The sequence below is a fragment of the Myotis brandtii genome, unplaced genomic scaffold, assembly GCF_000412655.1.
Source record: "Myotis brandtii unplaced genomic scaffold, ASM41265v1 scaffold383, whole genome shotgun sequence".
Lineage (NCBI taxonomy): Eukaryota > Metazoa > Chordata > Mammalia > Chiroptera > Vespertilionidae > Myotis > Myotis brandtii.
Genome location: NW_005364711.1, coordinates 897,312 through 921,156, shown reverse-complemented (window position 1 = coordinate 921,156; position 23,845 = coordinate 897,312). Strand labels below are relative to the sequence as shown.

General features: G+C 49.7%; 1 protein-coding gene and 1 pseudogene across 1 annotated transcript in view; both read right to left on the bottom strand.

The window, feature by feature from the left end:
* Nucleotides 1-1,849: 1,849 nt before the first annotated feature.
* Nucleotides 1,850-13,618, bottom strand: LOC102244645 (annotated as a pseudogene).
* A 993-nt stretch (nucleotides 13,619-14,611) lies between these two features.
* The window catches only part of TRIM25 (tripartite motif containing 25), a 9,736-nt gene continuing 502 nt past the window's right edge, over nucleotides 14,612-23,845 (bottom strand). Inside the window, exons 2-5 of the mRNA XM_014544825.1 lie at nucleotides 20,812-20,871; nucleotides 19,333-19,428; nucleotides 17,216-17,449; nucleotides 14,612-14,914 (exon numbers count right to left, since the gene is read on the bottom strand). Of these exons, the coding sequence (XP_014400311.1) occupies nucleotides 14,627-14,914; nucleotides 17,216-17,449; nucleotides 19,333-19,428; nucleotides 20,812-20,871 (678 nt within the window). The 3' untranslated portion in view covers nucleotides 14,612-14,626. The remainder of the gene's footprint in view (nucleotides 14,915-17,215; nucleotides 17,450-19,332; nucleotides 19,429-20,811; nucleotides 20,872-23,845) is intronic.

Genomic DNA, 23,845 nt, shown 5'->3' with positions numbered 1-23,845 from the left:
CCCCCAACCTCCCAGCCACACTGCCAAGGCCTACTGACCACACGACCACACGCAGTTCCCTTCGCCCAGCAGGTCCTGTCTGACCAGCAAGAGGAAGTACACGGCTTACCAACAGGCAAGAAGCCCCAGATGAAGAGACAGAGCAAGCCTCAGAACCAAACATCCACAGATGACTTCTCCAACAGCAGCAAACTCACTGAAACATTCCCCAACATAGACCACATTCCAGCCATACAACACACCTTAACAAATTGTTGTTGTTGTTGTTGTTAACCCTCATCAGAGGATATTTTTCCATTGATTTTTAGAGAGAGTGGAAGAGAGAGGGAAAGACAGGGAGGAAGCAGGGGAGGGAGGGAGGGAAGGAGAGAGAGAGGGAGGGAGAAAAACATGAATGTGAGAGACACATCAACTGGTTGCCTCCTGCACTCATCCCTACCGGGGCTGAGGATCAAACCCACAGCCCAGGTATGTGCCCTTGACTGGGAATCAAACTGCGACCCTTCAGTCCAAGGGCCAACGCTCTAACCACTGAGCAGCCGGCCAGGACCACCTTAACAAATTTAACAGGAGAAATCATACCATGTCTGCTCTCAGACCACAGTAGAATTAAACTAGAAATCAGTAACAGAAAGATAACTGAAACCCCCCCTTCCCCCAAAAAAATGTGGAGATTAATCAGCACCTTTCTAAATAACACATGGGTCAAATCTCCAGAGAAATTTTTAAATGTTTTCAACTAAATTAAAATGAAAATACAACCTATCAAAATGCGTGGCCCTGGCCAGTGTGGCTCAGTTGGCTGAGCGTCATCCCGTGTACCAAGAGGTAGAGGTTGCCCTTTCGATTCCTGATCAGGGTACATGCCCAGGTTGCCGGTTTGATCCCTGGTCGGGGTGGGTGTGGGAGGCAAAATGTTTGCCTCTCTCTCTCTCCCTCTGCCTTCCTCTCTCTCTTAAAAAAAGAAAAAAATCAGTTAAAAAACATTTTTTTTGTAGTATGAATATATTTCTTTACTAGGACTCTCACAACAATGACACATTAGCACTGTCCTTTTTTTAAAAAATATATATTTTATTGATTTTTTACAGAGAGGAAAGGAAAGGGATAGAGAGTTAGAAACATCAATGAGAGAGAGAAACATCGATCAGCTGCCTCTTGCACACCCCCTACTGGGGGTGTGCCTGCAACCAGTACATGCCCTTGACCGGAATCGAACCCAGGACCCTTCAGTCCGCAGGCCGACGCTCTATCCACTGAGCCAAACCAGTCGGGCAAGCACTGTCCTTCTGACATGATCAAGAACACATACATCTGACCCACATCATGGCAGGACAGGAAATGGGTAAAGGCTCTCAGAGCTGATACCAAGTGTCCACTGAAGAAATCTATTCACCAGAAAGGATGTTTCCTTGGACTCCCTCACCTCTGTTGTAGCTTCCATGTCTCCGAGACTTGCCCAGCATCCTTCAGTCCAGCACCAGTTGACTCTACTTTCTCTCGCCACTCCAGACTCCTTTAAGACCTAGGCCAACTGCTCCGTGTCTCACTAGCCCAGGCCACTTTTGGAATGCTGCTGTCCTGCCACCCTCAGGGGCACAATTGGGAGGTTGTTTTTTTTGGGGGGGGGGGGGCGGGGGGGTTGAGGGGGGATGGACATATCATATTACCAAAAGCAAACAGTAGGGTACATTAACAAATGACACCTGGGCATACAACGACCAACCTCACAGGATACATGCTTCTTCCCCAAATGATGCATTATCCCCCTAGAGAGCAACAGAACCCCTGGATCATGTATGGAATGATTCTGTATGCCAGGCACAAGGGAGAGCAAGCGGGTGGTGTCTACTTCACAAAAGGGAGTTAGTGCCTCAAAGCTGGAACCAGATCTCTACCCTGTCTCTTTCCTGCCTTTGAATGGTGTCACCACTCTGCTTCCACCTGTTCTGGCCTTAGTTCATTTTTCAAAAGGGAGGAAAGATGGCAGAGGGAAAGTGGAAGAGGAGGTTTAAGGGCAGGGGTGGGGTAGGGGTGGGGATGATAATCTATAAGACAAAACAAAAATAGTTCAAAAATATAAAAAGATTTACTACTACAATATTTTATGACAATAGAAGGTAGCTGGAAAGCCTACATGGTAATACAGATAATATGATACACAACCCGCGGGGGAGGAGGCGAGAGAGAGAGAGAGAGAGTGGCAGGGGCCACCGGTTTAGACTAAGAGCCTTTCAATGGACTGCTGAATGGACTGGATCTGCTGCTTCAGCTGGGAGCCTTCTTTGATGGTGACAGAACAGGCGATGACAGACCCGGAGGCCCCGCAGGCCCGCCGCAGCGAGTGCTTGAGCACACAAACACGTAGGGCACATTCTTGTCCTCACACAGCAGCGGGAGGTGCAGGATGATGTCCAGGGGCTCTGTGTCTGCAGCCAACACAATGAACTCAGAGATGCCTCTGTTAAGGGTTTCGGTGACCGCATTGGTTCCTATTTGAAGCTGCTTGTAGTTACATGACTGCTGAACGAGGTCCAATAGTGTTTTGGTGAGGTGGGCATCTGCGAGAGGGTAGGCCTTCGGATTGACGTCAGCCTTAGTCATCGCTGCGGTTCCGCGGGCTCGCCTCTCCTCAAGACGCGCCGCCGACGTACCTAAAAAACATTTTTTTTAAAAAATTGCGGGATGCAGTGAAAACAGCGGTTCCGCGGGCTCGCCTCTCCTCAAGACGCGCCGCTGACGTACCTAAAAAACATTTTTTTAAAAATTGCAGGATGCAGTGAAAACAGTGTTTAGAGGAAAATTTATAGCATTGAATGCATATATTAAAAGAGAAGAAAGCTCTAAAATCAATCATCTAAGGGCCCACTTTAGGAAACTAGTAAAAGGAGGCCAATTAAATCCAAAGGGAGTAAAAGAAAAGAAGCACTAAGGAGCAGAGCAGAAATCAGTGAATTTGAAAACAGGAAATCAATGGAGCAAATCAATGAAATCAAAAGCTGATTCTTCAAAATGAATAAATAAAATCAATTAGCCCCTAGCCAAGCGAAGGGGAAAAAGAGAGAGAGGACACAAATTACATCAGAAATGAAAGCAGAGACATCACCACTGATCCCACAAACAGTGGAAGACGATGAACCACTCCATGCCCACACATTGATAACCACTTAGCAGCCCAGTCTGAAGTGTTTGCACTTGGATTATGTCATCGATGATCTGAGTTCACCCAGGCTCTCTGGCCCCAGACAAGGAAAGTATCTGCCCAGAGAAAAAGTCCATGATTCCACTCTTAGCTGTCGGACCTGTTTCCCAGGTGATTTTAGAATAGACCTTCTGACCCTGCTTCCAGCCACCGAGGGTTCTGAAACCCTGAGGTCCAGTCCCGGAGTGGGCCAATCCAGCCAGCAGGGGGTGGATCCGGTGGTGAGCAAACACTGACAGAGCACTCGGACTCCTGGTCATCTGTCCACTGGGCTCCCGGCCCCAGGACTGGCCTGGGCAAGACCCACCTGGAAGAACTGGTGGCAAGGCTGGACCAGCCTGAGATGGGCACAGTGGTACGCTGCCAGGGCCCAGTGAGGATAAGCCATGGGCCTGGGTACAAGAGTGAGAAATCTCTCTTGTCATGGAGACACCTCTGAGAAAGCTGAGTTGGAATGGGACCCTTCAAGGCCATGGGACCCTCGTGGAAGACAGGTGAGATGAGTACAAAAGGGGGCCCTCACGGATGTTTTACTAAGATGAACCGGTGGTGCAATGGAAACCTAAAGGCATCATTGGAAACTAATGGAAACATTTGGAAATGGTGTGTGAGAGCCAGTTAGCGGTGAAGCGTCTTCTCACATCCTAGACCAGTGATGGCGAACCTTTTGAGCTCGGTGTGTCAGCATTTTGAAAAACCCTAACTTAACTCTGGTGCCGTATCACATATAGAAATTTTTTGATATTTGCAACCATAGTAAAACAAAGATTTATATTTTTGATATTTATTTTATATATTTAAATGCCATTTAACAAGGAAAATTCAACCAAAAAAATGAGTTCGCGTGTCACCTCTGACACGCGTGTCATAGGTTCGCCATCACTGTCCTAGACTCACATTCCATCCATAGATGAGGTGCTAGGACATAAACCTCCTGGGAAATCCCTATAGAGCCGATCACCCGAAAGGGACCTAGAATCCTATCACATTTGTGTCTACCCGTCCCTCTTAGACCTGCCTTTTTAAGAGTCTGCTTAGAGCAGTGGTTCTCAACCTTCCTAATGCCGTGACCCTTTAATACAGTTCCTCATCTTGTGGTGACCCCCAATTTCCTTGTTACAAATTGAACATAATTAAAGCATAGTGATTAATCACAAAAACAATATGTAATTATATATGTGTTTTCCGATGGTCTTTGGCGACCCCTGTGAAAGGGTCGTTCGACACCCAAAGGGGTCGCAACCCACAGGTTGAGAACCGCTGGCTTTGAGTAATTAAGATTGTTTCACAATATGCCCAGCCAGTGTGGCTCAGTGGTTGAGCATCAACCTATGAACCAGATCATGGTTCGATTTCCAGTCAGGGCACATACCCAGGTTGTGGGCTCAATCCCCAGTAGGGGGCGTGCAGGAGGCATCCAGTCAATGAGCTCTCTCCCTTTCCCTTCCTCTCTGAAATCAATAACATCAAAAAAACAAAAATTAGCCCCTTGTAGCCCTGGCCAGTGGTTAGTGTCGACTCGAGCACCGAAGAGTCATGGGTTTGATTCCCAGGCAAGGGCACGTACCTGGGTTGCAGGTTCGAATCCTGGCCTGCGTCAGGGCAGGTATGGGGACAACCAATCGATGTCTCTCTCACATTAGTTTCTCTTTCTCTCTCTTCCCCTCCCTCCCTTCCACTCTGAAAAGCAATGGAAAAAAGGATTGACAACAGCAAAAAGGATTAGCCCCTCATCGCACATGCACACTGGCGGGCAGCTTTGTTGTACTTCTACTGAGGAGTCAGGTTATTGTCCTGAGCTTTTTATCAGAACAGAAGAATATTCCATGACAATTTAAGTGGCATCTCTGAACGGGAGGACAAGCCTATAGCTGACATACCGAGTGCTTTTGTGGGTACAGTAACAGTGAGGAAGAAAACACTGCCAGTGGTGGGAGTGAAAGGGAACAAAACCCTGGAGACTTGACACTGGAGAGAAAACACGGGAAGTTCCTTTGAAGGACAGTGTTTTACTCTGACAGGTGGGCCACGAAGGGCCTATTCAAAGGTGGCAAGTCCCCCCACCTCGATTCTGAACCACCTGGCCCCGGAGCCAGGCTCCACAGGCTGAAGGTCCCAGTCCCAGCAAGATTGTCTTCACTTCAGACACCAGCCACACTTCAGTGGTCCCCAGGCCACCGCACTTCTGACCGACTGGCCACAAATCCAGAAGGTTCCCATGACGTCTTGGTCTGAGCTGCTATAACAGAAACACCGTAAACTGGGTGGCTTAAACAACAAACATTTATTTCTCACAGTTCTGGAGGCTGGAAATCCAAGATGCAAGTGCAGGCAGATTTTGTACCTGGTGTCTTCTTGTGTCCTCACATGGCAGAAGGGACAAGGGGGCTCTGTGGGGTCTTTTATTAAGGGCACTAATCCCATTCATGAGGGCTCCACCCTCAGGACCTAATCACCTCCATTTCCATCACATTGGGGGTGAGGTTTCAACATTTGGATCTTGGGGCTACACAAGCATCCAGTGTATAGCACACAACCTCCTTCAGGTTCGATGATTCACTAGAACTCACAGACCTCAGAAAAGGGCTACAGTTATGATTACAGTTTGCTTATCAAGGATACAAATCAAGACCAGCCAAAGGAAGAGAGACAGAGTGACGTCTCGGGGGGACCCAAGTGCAGAGCTTCTGTACCCTCCACCCTCCCCACGGCCGTGGAACCGGGGTGCATCCCTGTGTTCAGCAGAGTTTCAACGTCCAGAGATTTTTTCGGAGTTTCATTACAAAGGCATAACTGATTGAATCCACCTCCAGGCCCTCTCACACCATGGAGGTCAGGCTGGCTTGAAGTCCCAACCTTCTAACCTCATGGTTGGCCTTTCTGATGACCAGGCCCCATCCTGGGTCATCTCAACTCCTAGCATAAACTCAGGTGACCCAAGGGGCTCGTGAATGACCAAGACACTCCTCTTACTGGGGAAATGCCAAGGATTCAGAATCTCCCCTCTGGAAACCAGGGACAAAGGACAGTGAAATTCTTTATTATAATAGTCTCCCCTTTGTGGGGAGCCGGCACGGCCATGGCATACTCAGCCCCAGGGCGCCTTATGTGCCATGCCAGCTCAGCCTGGTTCAGTGACCCTGAGTGGGCGGGTGAAAGGCTTAGAAAAGACAGACAAGAGGAGGAAAGCTGGGTCTCGGTGGGACGCTGCTTCCCTGATGAGGAGACAGCGCCAGCGCCCACAAGCCGTGTCTTTATTTTATAGCAGATGCCACAAGGCAAAGTAGGGGCGTGATCAAGATGTTTACAACATTCTCGTTGGTTTCAACCCTACTCAACTACATGCACCTGAACTATATCATTCAGGCCACGTGTTCGGACCACAGGTTCAAGCTTACAGCTACAGCTGTTGGCTAATTGTGCTGGGAAGGCTCCGCCCTCCAGGCTGGGACTTGCACGTGGCCACGAGAGGACTGTGCCCTCTCATTAGTCCAAGGCTTGAACCTGTCCAAACACTGTAGCCGCACCCCATACCCCTTATCCATGCTTTCACTTTCCACAGCTTCAGTTACCCGTTGTCAATGGTGGTCTGAAAATATTAAACGAGAAATTCCAGAAATAACCAATTCATAAGTTTTACATCGTGCACAGTTCTGAGTAGCATGATGAAGTCCCACCCCATCCCACCTGGGTAGGTAAGTCATCCCTTCTTCCAGCATATTCACGCTGTATAGCTCCCCACCGTTCCTCACTTAGTAGCCTTCTCAGTTATCAGACACTTTCAGAGAAAGAGAGAAAGAGAGAAAGAGAGAAAGAGAGAGAGAGCACATTCACATAACTTTCATTACAGTATATTGTCATAACTGGTCTATTTTATTATGTTATTATTGCTAATCTCTTACTGTGCCTAATTTTATAAATGAAACTTTATCATAAGTATGTACGTATAGGAAAAAGCACAATATCCATAAGGTTCAGTACTATCCTTGGTTTCAAGCATTCACGGGGGTCATGGAACATACCCCACAGATAAGAAGGGATGACTCAAACCCACACCTCCCACAACTCTTACCTCTGCAAACAGATAAAATCCACCTGGCAGGGCCTACCGCTGGCCTGGGCTATGCTTTATTTCATTTTTAAAACTTTTTATTGTGAAAGTTTTCAAAATATGCAACAGTAGAAAGAATATTTTAATGAACTATCCTATCCTGCAACTGTTTCATTGATTACCAGCTTGTGGCTCACCCTTTCATTCATACCCCACCCCTTCTCCCTACACCCATCCTCGGATTATCCTGAAGCAAAGCCCAGAGGGACATCCTATCAGGAATTCTCGCCCATGGCCAGTCTCAAATGGGCTATAGGTCTGCTGACATCTCAACATCTGGGAGCAGCTGGGTGGGGCCTGGGTGACCAGAGGCCCCTGGGCACCTCATTCGCTCACCCCAGTGTGATGGGTCACACTGTCTACACACACTGAGCTGCAAGGAAGAACACCAAACACTGGTTTCCTACATTCCAAGCTTCTAAGGCAAGTCAGCCAGCCTTGGTCCTCGTATTTCCCACAAGTTTCAAAAGATCCATACTCATAGCCCTGATTATCTCGTAAAGAATCAACGCTAAAATAAACAAGCTCATGAAATAACAGCTCGGGTACTTCTGATTAACTAAAATCAATGGGGGTCAGCATAAGGTAAGCGATAACCTATCAATTATCCATTTCAGAGTCATTAAAACAGGAGGAACCAGCCAACCAATCTTGAATTGTACAGAAACTTGACCCTGACCTTTGCTTTCTCGTGCCAGAGTGACCGAGACAGTCCCTAACACCCAGGTCTGGGATGTATTTTTATGTTTGTGTCTCTGGAAATTTCTGACACTTCCCTGGGGTACCAGGACGCATGCAGGAGGCCTCGAGGAAGCATCTCCTCCATGATGGGCTGGCGAGAGCAGTCAGCATCACCCATACCTCCCCATTGGACTTTCTCTGCAAAGCGAGAAGTCAGATGAATGCAAAGGTTCCTCCAACCCTAGGACTCCAGGGTTAGGCAGTAGCCCTACAAGGCCAGGGAATGTAAGGTTCGAGACAGCAAGGTGTGCGCCTCACTTACACCCCCAAAGCACCTTGCGCAGAGCTCAGGTTACCTACTTGCCTCTCTTATAGACAGAGGGACGTGTGCTTCCCTTTCCTGAGCGGCCGATGGCCGGGGAAGCGCCCCCTCTGTGGCCTTCATTTCTGCGGGAGAGAGCCACAGTAGGACCCTGGGTTCGTCTTGGGAATTCTCCTCTAAGCCCAGCTGACTCCCAAGTACGACTTGGCTCCAGACAAGGCTACTGTTTCAGAAGGTCAACGTAGATGCTTTTGGCCATCCCCAAAAGCAGAGAAGAATCATCAGAGAACCTTTCTTCCCGGTAGCAAGGGAAGAAAACGTTTGATAACCACATGTCAACGACGGCAGGGAAGCCTCCCCTACAAGGATGGTCTCTCCCCCAAGGAAGGGACAGTCCCTGTCGGGAGATGACACAGATCCACACCTGTCAGGAACACCACGTGCCCTGGGCCTGCCTGTGCCCTGGAATGCCAGCACAAGGCCAGAGAGGCTTCACCTTCACATGAAAAGGTCTGGAGTCTCCAGACCCTCATGGTGACCGCCTTTTCATACCACAAAGGGCCTGGCCTAAGCTCCTCTCTCGGGCAAACCCAGAGCAGGACTCATTCCACCACAAGAGGTGAAATTCCTTCCACGCACATCCTGACATGAGGATAGAGAGAGAGCTCGGGAAATTCCAGCCCTCCATTCACTCCCGCCCCTTCACGGACTGGGGTTATTTTCACTGCACGGAAACACTGCAGGAAAACAGCCCCTTGTGCTAGAATCCTGTAGCTCGTTCCCTCGCCGATCCTTTTGGTCTTCCTGAGCTCTAGCCTGGTCCATGCCCACATCTAGAATTGGCTCAAAGGAAGAAGACAGCGAAAGGGGCGAGGGCCAGTGACAGGCCTCCGACTCATGCAAGAGCCAGCGGTGGGTCAGCAGCCTGTGGTCGGGATGAACAGGAAGGTGCTGTTCCCCATGGGATCTGCTAGAAGGTCATCCCAGCTGTAGGTAGTCACCCCAGATGAGCTAGTATGGTCCCTGAGGCAGCTACATACAACCTCTCCTATGATAACAGGTTTCAGAGATGGGGCTTAGCTAGCTGCTCAGCTATGCCAGCTCTGTATCCCACAATCCTGGGGAGAGGCAGCTACCCTGAGGAGAGGTACCAATAAGAAGGCAAGATACTCTAACAAGACCAAAGCCACACACCCCTGGCAACCAGGTCAGGATTCCCTGCCCCAAAGCCTAGGCTGTGGGGAGAAGGCCTCCAGCGAGGTTCTGTGGCTACAGCCATGAGATGCCTTCTGTAATACTTGGGACTGGGAGAGGTTTCCATTCACATGGGACCTGGGTCACCTTGACCTTGAATTAGAAATTCTATAACTTATGCCCAGCCGGAGTGGCTCAGTTGGTTGAGTGTGGTCCTGTGCACCAACAGGTTGCCAGTTCAATTCCCAGTCAGGGCACATAACCTGGGTTGTGGGTTCGGTCCCAGGTGGGGGCACATATGGAAGGCAACCAACAGATGTTTCTCTCTCACATCGATATGTCTGTCTGTACTTCTCTCTCTCTCTCCCCCTCTTTTGTTTCCTCTCTCAAAGCATGTCTTTGGGTGAGGATTTTAAAAAGAAGAAGAAATACAACATCGGCTGATTCAGATCATGGCCCGAGACAGAAAAGGTTCCTGTTGGAGTAAACACTTAAAAATTCTCAACGGGGTGATGAGGACAGGAAGGGAGGTGAGGCTATTTTCCAGGGGAGGAAGAGGACCCACTTTTTGGGGAAACTCTGGTCTGTGTGGAGACCTGCCCTCAAGCACAAAAAATAACCAGGAATCTGAGCATTCACCCCCAGTCCTCACATGCGGGTACTGGCGGGAAGGGAGGGTGAATCATATCGCCATTCAAACAGTTGGAATTTTTTTTTTTGAATCTACTGCAGCGATTTTCAACAGGTGTGCTACAGCACACTGGTGAGCCACAAGAATTTTTAAAACATTGCAATACCTGACTATTTAGTCAGCGGCACGGACCTCTTTTCCCTTAGATTGTCAAATTAGAAAATGACAACAGCCAACACAACAATAACTGTTCGGTGTGAATCAATCAAATTTGTATCTTTCTTTTTTTGTCAGAATGGCAAAAAATATATTTGTTGGTGTGCCACAGTTTTAGTAATTAGCTTATGTGCCATGAGATGAAAAAGGTTGAAAGTCGCTGCTCTGTAGAGTTGAATAGCCCTGAAGAGAATAACTGAAACCCGAGATGGGAAGACAGCATGGGGGCATCCACCAAGGGGTCCGAGAAAGGACTGCAGTGGCCCGAGATGCTCTCCAGGAGGAAAGGGGCACTGGTGACTTTATCCCCAAAGCGCTGTCCAGCCACCCAGCAGCCTGGGGATCTACCAGAACCAGGGGAGGTGGGGGGGGCGGGGGGCGATCCTGCCTTGAGGAGCAACAGGACATAGAAATGCTTCCTTGCCCACAAGACAATCACCCCCACACTTTTCTGGCCAAATTCCTCCCTTATCCCATCTCCCCACCCTCTTACCTTCCATCAACTCCCCTCCCATCCTGGCAACCCCTGGGACTGTCAGGGAAGATCTCCAAGAGCCCCCTGCAGCCTTTTCACTAGAGTCCTGGGCGCTCCCCGGGCAGTCGGCCAGTGTCCAGGGCCTGCCTACTAGGCAGAGCAGATGGAGAGCGTGGCACCTGTAGAGAACACCCAGAAGGCCGGGTACAGAGCTTCAGTAAAGTCCTCCTTGTACTTATACATCACGTGGATCCTGTCAAGAGCAACAGCAAAGAAAATGACGAAGCCGTGGTCGCAGTTGAGAAGCACGCCAACGCGCGTGGCCTTGGTGGTGGGCAGGATTTTCTCCACATTGTTGTGCCAGGCGGAGATCTTGTTGTTGAACCACTCCACGCACCAGGAGGCACAGTTGCGGCCGAGCCGGCTCTCAGGGCCCTGCCGCGCCATGCTGCCGTAGCAGATGCCCATCCCACAGAAGTTGTTCTTCTGCAGCTCCACCTCCCAGTAGTGGATCCCTTTCTTGTAGCAGTGCAAGCCCAGCACCTGAGAACAGTATGTGAACCTCTGGGGATGTGGCCGGTAGCTCTGGTGTGTTTCGGCCACAGAGGCCACAGTGTAGTTCTCCGAGAGAGCCACCTTGCTGTAGGCAGTGTTGTAGTCCAGGATGACCTTAACAGCATCTACAAAAGCATCGCCCCAAGCAATCAATTACAAGGAGCCCAAGCGCTCTCACTTTTATACCTTTTCTCAACTGGGATTATTACTCATTTGTTTTATCCATTCCCCCATCCATCCACCTACCCATCTATCCATCTACTTACTATTGTATCCATCCATGCATCCACCCACCCATCTATCCATCCATCTGTCCCTCCTCCTTCCATGCATCCATCTATCTATCCGTCCATCCATCAGTCCATCCATCCACTCATTCATCCATCCATCCATAACTGAGGCGTAACTGAGAACACAAAGTTCCAGAGAGAGCAAAAGTCCTTCCATGCATCCATCTATCTATCCGTCCATCCATCTACTCATTCATCCATCCATCCATAACTGAGGCCTAACTGAGAACAGAAAGTTCCAAAGAGAGCAAAAGGGGTAAGATCCAGAGTCCTGGCCGAGGAACTGGCCTTGAGGAAGTGAACAGAGAAAGGAGAGAGAGGGTATGGAGTCAAGTGAGACGGCAATGAGAGGATGAGGGAGGCCCCTTCCGAGCGCCTCTCTTCTCTGTGACACAGAAGCTGGGTGGGAGAGGGAGACGTTATGGTGCGTGGCAAGGCTTTGGAATGGCAGGGAGCCAAAAGGAAAACCAGAGGAGAGAGTTGGCAGTGGGACCGATGGGTTTCGGCAACAGCTACTGCCTGCAGATGCTACTCACACGCCAGGAGCTCAGGTCTGGACTTGGCTAAGAAGTTCTCCAGCACCTTGGCCTTGAGAGACACCGAGTTTGGCTGCACGGGGGTGGGTTTGGCTGCAGCTGGGTGAGGAAAGAGAGAGCCATTTTCAGAACAAATTCAGAGTAGACCTCCCACTGGCCCTCGTCCACAGTAACTCACCCTCAAAGCCAGCTTGTTTTAAATCCCCTAGCTGCTCCGAGGACCCAAAGATGGGAAGTTTGTTGGGTGAGACAGCAGCAGCGGCTGGGGATGAGGAAGAAGGAACAAATGTTGGGGACATGACACAGAGTGACCTGATGGCCTCTACTCCCTTCTAAACTGATTTTCAAGAGTCACTTCTGCCCGGCCAGTGTGGCTCAATAGTTGAGTGTCCACCTATGAACCAGGAGGTCACAGTTCGACTCCCTGTCAGGGCACATGCCCGGGTTGCAGGCACATGTTCGGGCGTGCAAGAGGTAACTGATGGATGATTCTCTTTCATCATTGATGTTTCTCTCTCTCTCCCTCTCCCTTCCTCTCTGAAGTCAATAAAAATAAAATATTTTTTTAAAACTTTAAAAAAAAGAGTCACTTGTACAGACGCACACCTGGACAGCCAGGGCAACACAGGTGAGTCCAGACGGGCTACGCTCACCTGTCGTCACCTCCAACCTGAGAACAGTATGTGAACCTCTTCATTTACACTTGTCCTCACCTCCAACCTGCTATTACAGAATATAATCCTAGAACTGGGGCCCCATCACAGAATCCCGATGAGACAGGTCGGCATTTAGTCCTGCGCTCAGCCTATCTCAAGAAACAAACAGAGCAGAAATGCATAACTTACGAACTTTCTTGGGTTTCTTTTCTTCTTCTGAGAAAAAAAAAAAAAATTCCAGAATTAAGACATTGTAAAGCACAACACAATGATGCTTTCCAAAGACCATAATAACATTCATTTGCATAAATGTGATCCATACTGAAAAAGCTAGGATGTTTTAACTTGACAAAGATAAGGGGTCAACAGGCAAATAGCTCCATGGTGATTGGAGTGGAAGGAGCATGATGGAATTTTCTGGGGTAATGGAAATACTTTATCTTGATGTGGGTAATAATAGTACCACACACGAATGCATTGGTCAAAATTTATCTAACTGTATTTAAGATCTGTTCATTTTACTGGACGTAAATTGTATCTCCATAAAAGGAAAAGTGCAAAAGACAAAAATAGAGTCAGCAAAAGCCACGTGCTGGCCAAGTATCGCAATAGTCCTTAAGAACTATCTGGAGTGTGTGCCTATGGAAACTGACTTAGCGAAAACAGCGGTTCTCCAAGTGTTGTCTTGTCCCAACTAGCAGCATCAGCATCACCAGGAACCCATAGAAAATGCACATTCTCGGGCCCTGATCCAGGCAACTCGAATATCTAATGCTCATGGGTCAGACAGCACACACAGCCCCTCCCAGCACGCAGGCTGCAGTGATTTAAATAATGTTTTTATTTTTCAGTTACAGTAGACATACATTATATTAGTTTCAAGTGTATACCCCAGTAATTAGACATTATATAACTTACTAAGTGATTACCACAATTAATCTAGTACCCGTCTAACACCATACATAGTTATTACAATATTGACTGTATTCCCTATATTGTACTTTACATCCCCATGACTATTCTGTAACTGCCAATTTGTACTTCTTCATCCCTTCATCTTTTTCACCCATCCCTCACCTGCCTCCTATCTAGCAACCATCAAAATGTTCTCTGTATCTATGAGTCTGTTTCAATTCTGGTTGTTTATTTTGTTTCTTAGATTCCACAAATAAGTGAAATCATATGGCATTTGTCTTTCTCTGTCTGACTTATTTTACTTAGAATAATACCCTCTAGGTCAGTGATGGCGAACCTTTTGAGCTCGGCGTGTCAGCATTTTGCAAAACCCTAACTTAACTCTGGTGCCGTGTCACATATAGAAATTTTTTGATATTTGCAACCATAGTAAAACAAAGACTTATATTTTTGATATATATTTTATATATTTAAATGCCATTTAACAAAGAAAAATCAACCAAAAAAATGAGTTTGCGTGTCACCTCTGACACGCGTGTCATAGGTTCACCATCTCTGTCCTAGGAGGACCACTCTGGGGCGTTCCCTCTTTTCTCTGGCTTAAAATGTAGCTGGGGTCGAGTCTTGCCACCAGCACCCGCTCTGTGACCTCTGCACCCTCTCAGCTTCAGAATCTTCCAGCGTACAACGGGAGGAGGCCCTTGCTCATAGTGATGACACAGAGGTGTCCGCCCCTCCCTCCCCCAGACCAGGGACCACTGAGGTAGCAGGGGGGCTAATTCGTCCACAGCTTTATGCTCCTTCATGGGGCCGAGCCCTCCATGAGGAGGTACTGGGAGTCTTCATGGCAGGACCCCTGAAACTAAGTCCCAGTGCTCTGGATCACGGCCCTCTCTTGCACCCCAAACTGCTGAGGGGACCCATCCAGAGTCAGGGGTCTCAGTGGGGTCCGTGGGGAGGTGCGGATGGTTACCTGAGGTGAGGGGCTCCTCGGGCTTCCTGAGGCACCGCTTCAGCTCGGTTTTGAGGTCCGCGGTGCTCTGGCTGACGCCCTTTATCAGCTCGTGATTCAGCTCCACCTTGGGGACGTAGACTGGCTTCGTTGAGACCGCCTGCAGTTGTGCCGCTTTCTGGAACAAGCCCGGGGGTCAGTGCAGGTGGCTCCAGGAAGCCAGGGCCTGGGCTCAGCCTCCAGAAGCCCGGGAGGAGCTGCCCTGTGCCCACCTCACCCACCCCGCCTCCCCAATTATAGTCCCATCAGCCTTCCCAATTCTAGGCCTGAGGTCGCTGGGCATTAAAGTGCCACTTTTAAGACAGTGATCTGGAACTGGAAGGACCCTCAGAGGTTGTTCCCCTGACAGATGGGGAAACTGACGTCTAGAAATGACAAGTGACCTGACAGGAACCCTGGTCACAATTAGTGGCAGGGACAAAGCTGGGACCCAGGTCCCCTGAGCGCCATGGAAAACGCTCCCTCCACTCCTCCAGCTGTGGCTGAGGCAGCACGGGAGACTCAGGACCAGCTGTGAACACAGGTTCTGGGATGGACAGGGAGGTCTCAAGCATGCAGGACTCAGCTAGGGCACATCCGATGAAAAGGAAGGGTGTCTTCCGGGCTGTCCCAAACTTTGAAACAAGAGTCAGGTCACAGGGTATGAAGAGGCCCAAATGTGGGTTCAGAACCCTTCTCAGAGAGCTCGAGGCAGCTACCCCAACACACCGGAATGAGAAGAAGCTAACACCCTCCAGCCTAGGGTGGACCAGCCACTCCTGAACCCTCCCCCGGACCTGAATAAGGAATCTGGGCCTTGGAGGGGTCAGAGCACGTCACCCAATCAGTGGGCTCACCAGAACACCCACTGCATGCCAGGCATTCTGCAAGGGCTGGACATGCCAGGAAGAAGAAAGGTGGCCTTAAAGGCTGGGCCACACTGAACGGAGCTGACAGCCTAAACAGACAGGAAAACACATCTAGCACAACGTCAAGAGCTTCGGCAGAGGTGGGGGGCACGCTCTGATTGTCAGTAATGGCAAAACAATGGGATCCAGGGAGGACGGAGGAAACTGGGGACCCTGGAACATGATCCAGTGCCAGGACGAATGGCGAGTGCTCTGCTGTGGTCACAGCACGAAGCATGGGCTGGGGGTGGGCAGCAAGACATGAGGCTGCTGGCAAAGGCAGGGCCCGGTCATCAAGGGCCTGGGGGCCGTGCTAAGGAACATGAAGTCAGAAAGGGCGGAGGGCTCTGTGCTTTATAAGGATGCTTCCAGCCTGGCTGGCATGGCTCAGAAGTTGACTGTCGACCTATAAACCACGGTTGGATTCCCAGTCAGGACACACACCCGGCTGCAGACTCAATTCCCAGTGTGGGGTGTGCAGGAGGCAGCTGGTCAGTGATTCTCTCTCATCACTGATGTTTCTATCTCTCTCTTCCTCTCCTTTCCTCTCTGAAATCAATAAAAATATATTTAAAAAAAAAAAAAAGACACTTCCAGGGACCATGTGGAGGAGGGATTAGGGAAGAGAGCGAGGTGCATGCAGTAGGCAATATTCCAAGATGGCCCCTAAGAGTCCCACCCCTTCCCAAGGTTACACATCCCTTGACAACAAGCAGGACAGTGAAAGTGAAGCAATTTTTCAGATGTCATTTTTAAAAGTATGTTTTTTAATTGATTTTAGAGAGTGGAAGGGAGAGGGAGAGAAACATCGATGTGAGAGAGAAACATCAATCAGCTGCCTCCTGCATAGACACCCCTCCCCCTTACTGGGGATCGAGCCGGCAACCTGGGCATGTACCCTTTCTAGGAATCGAACTGGCAACCTTTTGGTGCATGGGACGATCGATGTTCAACCAACTAAGCCACACCAGCCAGGGCCCAAATCTGTTGATTTTGAGTTCATCAAAAAGATGAGTCTCCTGGATGGGCCAGGCTTACTCAGGGGAAAGGCCTGAAAAGGGGGGCTGGGCCTTCCTAGAGGGAGAATTTCCCGTTAGCTTTCAAGTAAGCTGCCAAGTTGGGAGAGGGCCATGTGGCAAGGAATTGCGGCAGCTTCTAGGAACGGAGCCTGCACAGCCAGCAAGAAAGGGGGACCTTGGTCCTGCACCACAAGGAACTGGATTTCTCAACCACCAAGGAATGCAGCCCCGCCCACACTCAGAAAACAGCCTGTGAGAGACCCTCAAAAGACAACCCCTTAAGCCACGCCCGGACTCCTGAGCCACAGAAAGTGTGACACAGTCCATGTATGATCTAAGCCGCTGTGTTTGTGGTGAGTCGTCGCACAGCATGTAAAACGAATACAGCCTGTGTGTCAGGGACGCTTTCAATGACCTCTCACAGACCCCACCCCTTGAGGCCCCGTTGCCCCATAATCAACATTGTCATACTGGGCAGGAAGAGTGTTCAACAATGTCCTCATCAAGACCCACCTCCAGAAACTCAAACTCGCCCCCCTTGGTCAGGGCAGCTTCAATCTCCTCCTTTACGGTCTGCATCTCTGCCTTCTTCTTGAGGAGGATCTGGTAAATATTGTCGAACTTGCTGCTGACCCTCTTCTCCTCCTCCTTTATCTTCCGCGTGGAGCTGGCCTCGGAGGCGTCAATGAGCGCCTTCATTTCCAAGTATTCTTGTCTAAGCTGTTCTATCTTCTTTTGAGCAGCCTCCTAAGATGCCAAGACAAGAACACATCCATCAGGCTAACAAAGCTAAGCCTGCAGGACCAAGCATTGGGGAGATGTGGAGCACACAGGGACAGGACCACTTTAGAGAGCAATTTGGCAATTTCTAGTGCATTTGAAGGCGCTCGGACCCTGTGACCCAACAACTCAACTCAAGGAATATACTCCAGGAAAATCCCCACAGATGTGCATGAGAACACTCACAAGCAGCATTGCTTGAATTAGCAGAACCCTGGAAACAGGAGACTGAATATGCAGACTGCGTATTCACTGGATGGAAGATTAAACAGCAATGAGAATTAATGAACTGGGGTGATGCACGGGTAAATCCTATGAGGGACAAACAGCTTGTAGAAAAAGACACACAGTACTGATGCCTTTACAGAAAGCTTAGATACAAACAGGATGGGAGCATTTATTGCCAAAGGGAGGCACACAAACATAAAGCAGTATAAAGAAATCCATGGAAATAAATTCAGGATAGTGGTTGCTTCTGGAAGAGAGGAAGGGGGATATAAAAAGGGAAGGCTTTTTATATAGTAGAGTGAGGGCTTCAGCTGCATTGGTGACATTTTTCTTTCTTTCTTTTTTTTTTTAAATATATTTTATTGATTTATTACAGAGAGGAAGGGAGAGGGATAGAGAGTTAGAAACATCGATGAGAGAGAAACATCCATCAGCTGCCTCCTGCACACCTCCTACTAGGGATGTGCCCGCAACCAAGGTACATGTCCTTGACCAGAATCGAACCTGGGACCCTTCAGTCCGCAGGCTGACGCCCTATCCACTGAGCCAAAATGGTGAGGGCCATTTTTCTTTCTTAAGCTGGGAAGCAGTTCGTGGGCCATTTTTCTGTTTTAAAGAGAGGGTATGAAGCTGCTCTAGAAAATTTCTAGAGAATATCACCCTCAGGAACAGACTGCCCAATTCCATAGCCACTTGCTGGGTGTGTCTACAGAGCACTTGAAAGGTGCCTCGTCCCAATTAAGATGTGCTGTGTGAAATGCACACTGGCTTTCAAAGACGGAGTACAAAAAAAGGACTGCAAAGTCTCTCATTAATACACTTCATTGACTCTGTGTTGAAATAATCACTTTTTGGATGTTTTAAGTTAAATAAAATGTATTACCAAAATTAATTTCTCACGATGTTAAAATTAATCTGACGTTACAGATAAGGCTCATGTTGTATTTCTATTGCACAGCAGTGCTCTAGCTCAGAATCAACATGAAAACAGAAATGTACACGAGATGGGCAATGTCCAGGGAGACTGAAATTCAGTTATTTCTTTACCTAACCCCTTACACCCTGCCATCTCCAATGTGACTGCGAATGGCCCCCAGTGCTCATTCTCAGGAAGAGAGCACCCCTGGAGTCTCAGGAGGGCACATGGCTGCGAAGCCACGGACTACATTTCCCAGCCTCCCTGCGGTGAGGCTTGGTCATGTGACTAAGCTGCTCCTAATTCGGTATGAGCAGAAGTGATATACATGAGCGGAAGTGATATACGCAACACTCTTCTTACTTGTTGCCCTTCTGGCAGGCTAGAACAGAGATGGAATGGTGACTCAGCTTCAACCAACCAGGTGCGTGGGCTGATGCTCTAACCATTCAGCCTACTGGTCAGGGCTCAACACTAATTTTTAATGATTCCCCCAACGCTGGGCTTGTAGCTAGTCTTCTGTTTGGGTCTATGAAGGCTCTCTCCTGGGCACATAGCTTCTGGCATGTTTTACAAGGTTGACGTTTAATTCTGACACTGAATGAACCCACCATGAGCCTTGTGGAGATCCCAGCTGAGCCTGTCCTGCCTGGAGGCGGAGGGAGGCCCAGGGCCAGTGCGGGTGGTGGAGAGCCCTGCCACTCACCCGCACATCCTTCTGCCTGGCTCTCACATCCTCCAGCGCTCTCGTGGCACCGTTGATCTGACCGTACATGACTGTCAGTTTATACCTCAGCTTGTCCTGTGGGGAAAACAAAACAGGGTGAGAGAACACGTGGGCCCAGCCCCCACCGGCACCCAACACCGAACCATCCCCTGAGCCTATCCCACAGGGGGTGTTTCCGCCACCCCAAGTCTTGCCTGCTTGTAGCCTTTTTCAGCATTCTCATATTCACTACCTCCCTTCATCCTCTTAGGGAGACAGTGCTGTAAATACAGGATTTGGAGCCAGACAGACCAAGGTTCCAGTCCCAGTTCCCAGCTGTCCAATTGCCTCTCACCTCAGTCTCCTTGGCCACTAATGAGATACAGCTGTTCCCACCTCACAGGGCTAGTAGGAGTAACGTGAACAACCCAGAAACAACAGAAGTCCTCAGCCCACTCAGTAAGGTATAAACTACATGTCAGCTTGTATGATGATGCGCTTTTTCACCAGCACCCATTTCACAGGTGATGAAACTAAGGCAAGGAAGACCGCAAGGTGGTCAAGCTCACAAAGAGGAGACAGAGCGAGCTGGGACAGCTGCTTCAGTCATGGCAGATGAGGTCATTCCGAGCAACCCTCCCCACCACAAGCAACCAGAAAAGCAGGCAGGGAAGGGTTACAGAGCCAAGATCCAGGAGAAAGAAACCCGGAGAGATAAGCCTGGCGTCTGGGGTTGTTTTCCCAGAGCCACCTGCCAATTCCAGAAGACAGCTGCGAGCGCCTGTCAGCTCAGGGAGGCAGGGGGACAAAATCAGAGTCCAGAGCTCACTTGGTCAGCCCCACAGGCGGGGACCTCCAAGGGCCACACCCTAAGAATGAAGAATAAACCAGCAATAGACCAGCCCACCGTCAGCTCAAGTCCCTGACATTGAATTAAGGTGATTCAGAACTGCTAGGCCCCTAGCCACCTGCAGAAACAAAGATACATTACACATGAAGGAAGATAATAGCATCCACGGCCTCTTACTATTTCTATAAATTTTCATAATATCTTAGTCCCTACCTCCCTGCTCAGGTGAAATGTTGGGGCATAGAAATGGAGAGGAAAATAGCCACCACCACCGTCAGAATCACAGGGAGTGTTCATTACGTGGCTGCTGCAAGCCAGGCATTGCTCTAGTGCTTTGCTTGTGTTGAAGCTAAGGGCAAAACCGTGAAGTTGGGGTTACCTGCCCTCTACAGAGGAGGCCACTGAAGCACAGAGTAATTAGGTGGTTTGACTGACGTTACGTCGCTATTAACTGGTGTTACGAGATCCTAGTGTTACAATTAGACATGCGTCCAAATGGAGCACACAGAATTTCTAGGGGGAAAAAAACATTTTACTTCCCCTAATTAGCTGGTTCAACATACTCTGACCCGCCCTTCCTCTTTCCTGCCTCTCCCAGGCCACTAGAGATATTCAGGGCTGAACCTGACCTTGAATGAAAGAGCAGAAGCAGAGTCCAAGGCCACACTAACTCGACCCCGAAAGCCAAGTCACTAATGATGTTTCAGACTCAACCTCTGTGACAATGCCCTTTGAGCTGGCCTCTCAGAGTGGCCAAGACAAACTGGGCCAAAGGCTGAAGGCCATGCCCGCACAGGCCACGCCTAGCAGGGCTCAGAGCTAGAAGAAACCTCTAGACCCGGGCGAGAGGGGCCTCCCACCGTTTGGCCTCTGAGAGGCAGAGCCACTCTTAGTAGTGAGCTCCCAAACTCTAGATTTTGAAAGGTTTTATCCACCATTAACCAAACAGACTTAATAGTCCCCTGATGGTGGAAAGGGGCCCACACCGCTCCAGACAAAAGGAAAAAGGAAAAAGGAAAACGGTCCAAGGACTTTAATAGCCACAATTCCCTAATTGAAGGAAGTTCTAAGGATCTCTCATAGCCTGGGGACTTGGGTCCTCCACGTGGGAGGTACCAGCGGCTTGAGTGATGGAGACAAGCCAGCCGCCCGAGGCTGCGGCACTGCCCAACTGGGGCTGGCTCTGCCACCAGCAATGAGCAGAGCAGCAGGGCTAGAAAGGAGAGTGGTTGAAGGTCTTGGCCAGGACAATGGGGAAGGGGGAGGTGGTGGGGACAGGCCTGTTACAAGAATCAAAAAGCAAAGCGTGCCCTAGCCGGTTTGGCTCAGTGGATAGAGCCTCGGCCTGCGGACTGAAGGGTCCCCAGTTCAATTCCAGTCAAAGGCACGTGCTTGGGTTTCGGGCTCAATTCCCAGTAGGGGGTGTGCAGGAGGCAGTCAATCAATGATTCTCTCTCATCATTGATGTTTCTATCTCTCCCTCTACCTTCCTCTCTAAAATCAATAAAAATATTTAAAAAAACAAAAACAAAAACAAAGCAAAACGTGCCCAGCTGCAGTTGAGCTCAGCAGTTGAGCATTGACCCAGGAACCAAGAGGTTGCCAGTTTGATTCCCTGTCAGGGCACATGCCCCAGTTTCGGGCTTGATCCCCAGTAGGGGTGCCATAGGAGGCAGCTGATCCATGATGTTCCTCTCTCATTGATGTTTCTATCTCTCTACCCCTCTTCCTTCCTTTCTTTCTCTCTCTAAAAATCAATATATTTCTTTTAAAAATGAAAACGTGTATGGCATTCAAATAAACTGGGTGCAGACTCCAGCTCTGGGCCCTGGAGGTTGAGAGAGCTATGGATCAGGGGCAGGCTAAGAAGGGCCCTCCTGCCCCTACTTGCCTCCTGCCTCCATGGATAAGAACTTCTAGAAGGGCCCTTGGGCAGAGGCAGGCTGCCCCAGTCTTCAGGGACAGGCCCAGGCACCTTCTCGAGGCACAGATCTGGGCAACCTGACACTCTGCCCAGCAAGCTCTCCTCCTCCCTGGGTGGAGTAACAGAAATGAACATTCACTGGGAAATGCCGTTTATAGGCCGCTTCATTTAATCCTCCCGATAACCTTCTGAGATGAGTACTATCATTATCCCCTTTTACCAATTCCCAGCTAGGAAGCAGCCAGAATTCAAACCCAGGTCTCAACATCCAGCTCTGGCTGGAGCCCTGTCAACCAGCCACTCCCACCCCGCCCACAAAGCACTTCCCAACAGCTCCTCTCTCTGCAGCCTCCCAGCCAGGGGAACGCAGCCAATCCCATTGAACAGAGAACTGCAGCGACTTGCCCTAACCCACAGCTGATAGGGGCAGAGCAGGCTCCTATGACGAACAGAGAAGACCCAGGTGGCTGGGCCTCAGATGGTTGCACCTCAAAGGTCAACTCCCCCACAAGGCATGGAGGTCTGACTTCTGAGAACCCAGCTCAGATTGGGAGGAGCAGGCCAGGTGGGGGAGGGGCTGTGGTCAGAGAAAAGCAAGGCCTGCACCCAGGTCCTGGTGCTATGGTTGCACCTCAAAGGTCAACTCCCCCACAAGGCATGGAGGTCTGACTTCTGAGAACCCAGCTCAGATTGGGAGGAGCAGGCCAGGTCGGGGAGGGGCTGTGACCAGAGAAAAGCGGCCACAAACCTCCCCAAGGCTCAGGTCTGCTTTGACAACGCGAAGACAGTCCCTGTTCTCCGTGACAGGGCTGGGAGAATGAAAGGACATCAAGGCGCGCTTTGGAGCTTAGACTGATATAACAAAAGGTAGATTGGTTACACCTTTTTATTTTTTTAAATGTTTTAGTGATTTTTTTACAGAGAGGAAGGGAAAGGGATAGAGAGTTAGAAACATGGGTCAGCTGCCTCCTGCACACCCCCTATTGGGGATTGAGACCAGAATCGAACCTGGGACCCTTCAGTCGGCAGGCTGAGGCTCTATCCACTGAGCCAAACCGGTTAGGGCTGGTTACACCTTTTCATCCTCTGACACAGGCGGAGGTTCTGGCCCCCCCGATACCACTAAAGTCATTACAGACCTAGAAAGCCCCTTAGAAATCAACCTGGTCCCACCTCCTCACTTTACTGAGGAGGACTCAGGCCCAGGGGCCAAACCCTGTCTCACAATCACACAGCCAGAATGGAGGGCACTATGTTGCAAGAGCGCTGGCTCTCCCGCAGGTCGGTAGGGTCCTATCCAAGCCCTCCCACTCGCAGGGATCCTCCCTAGTCACTGGGACTCTCCAGCTCCTCAATGACTCTTGCTCATATGACCTCCACCCTCCAGGAGAGTCCCATGCCCTGGACTCTGTAGACTTGGTTATGAGGCTGGTACCTGAGGAGGACGGGCAGACTGTTGGTGGGCCACTTACTCCGTTACTCAGGCTAAATTAGCTTCTGCGGAACTCCATCTGCTCTCCTGAAAAATGGAACTAATGATACCCACCTCCTGGGTGTTGCCAGGATTTAATGAGGGAACAGAGGGAACCTCCCGGGTTCGTATTTGAGGGTTCAAAACCCTCTATTAACAGCATCAGACAAGCACTAACTAGGGCTTAAGGCAAGCAACATCACCCGTGTCTTCTGCCCCAGATCTCAGGCTCAGCAAAGCCCATGCCCCGGCTCAGGTGATCCAGCGT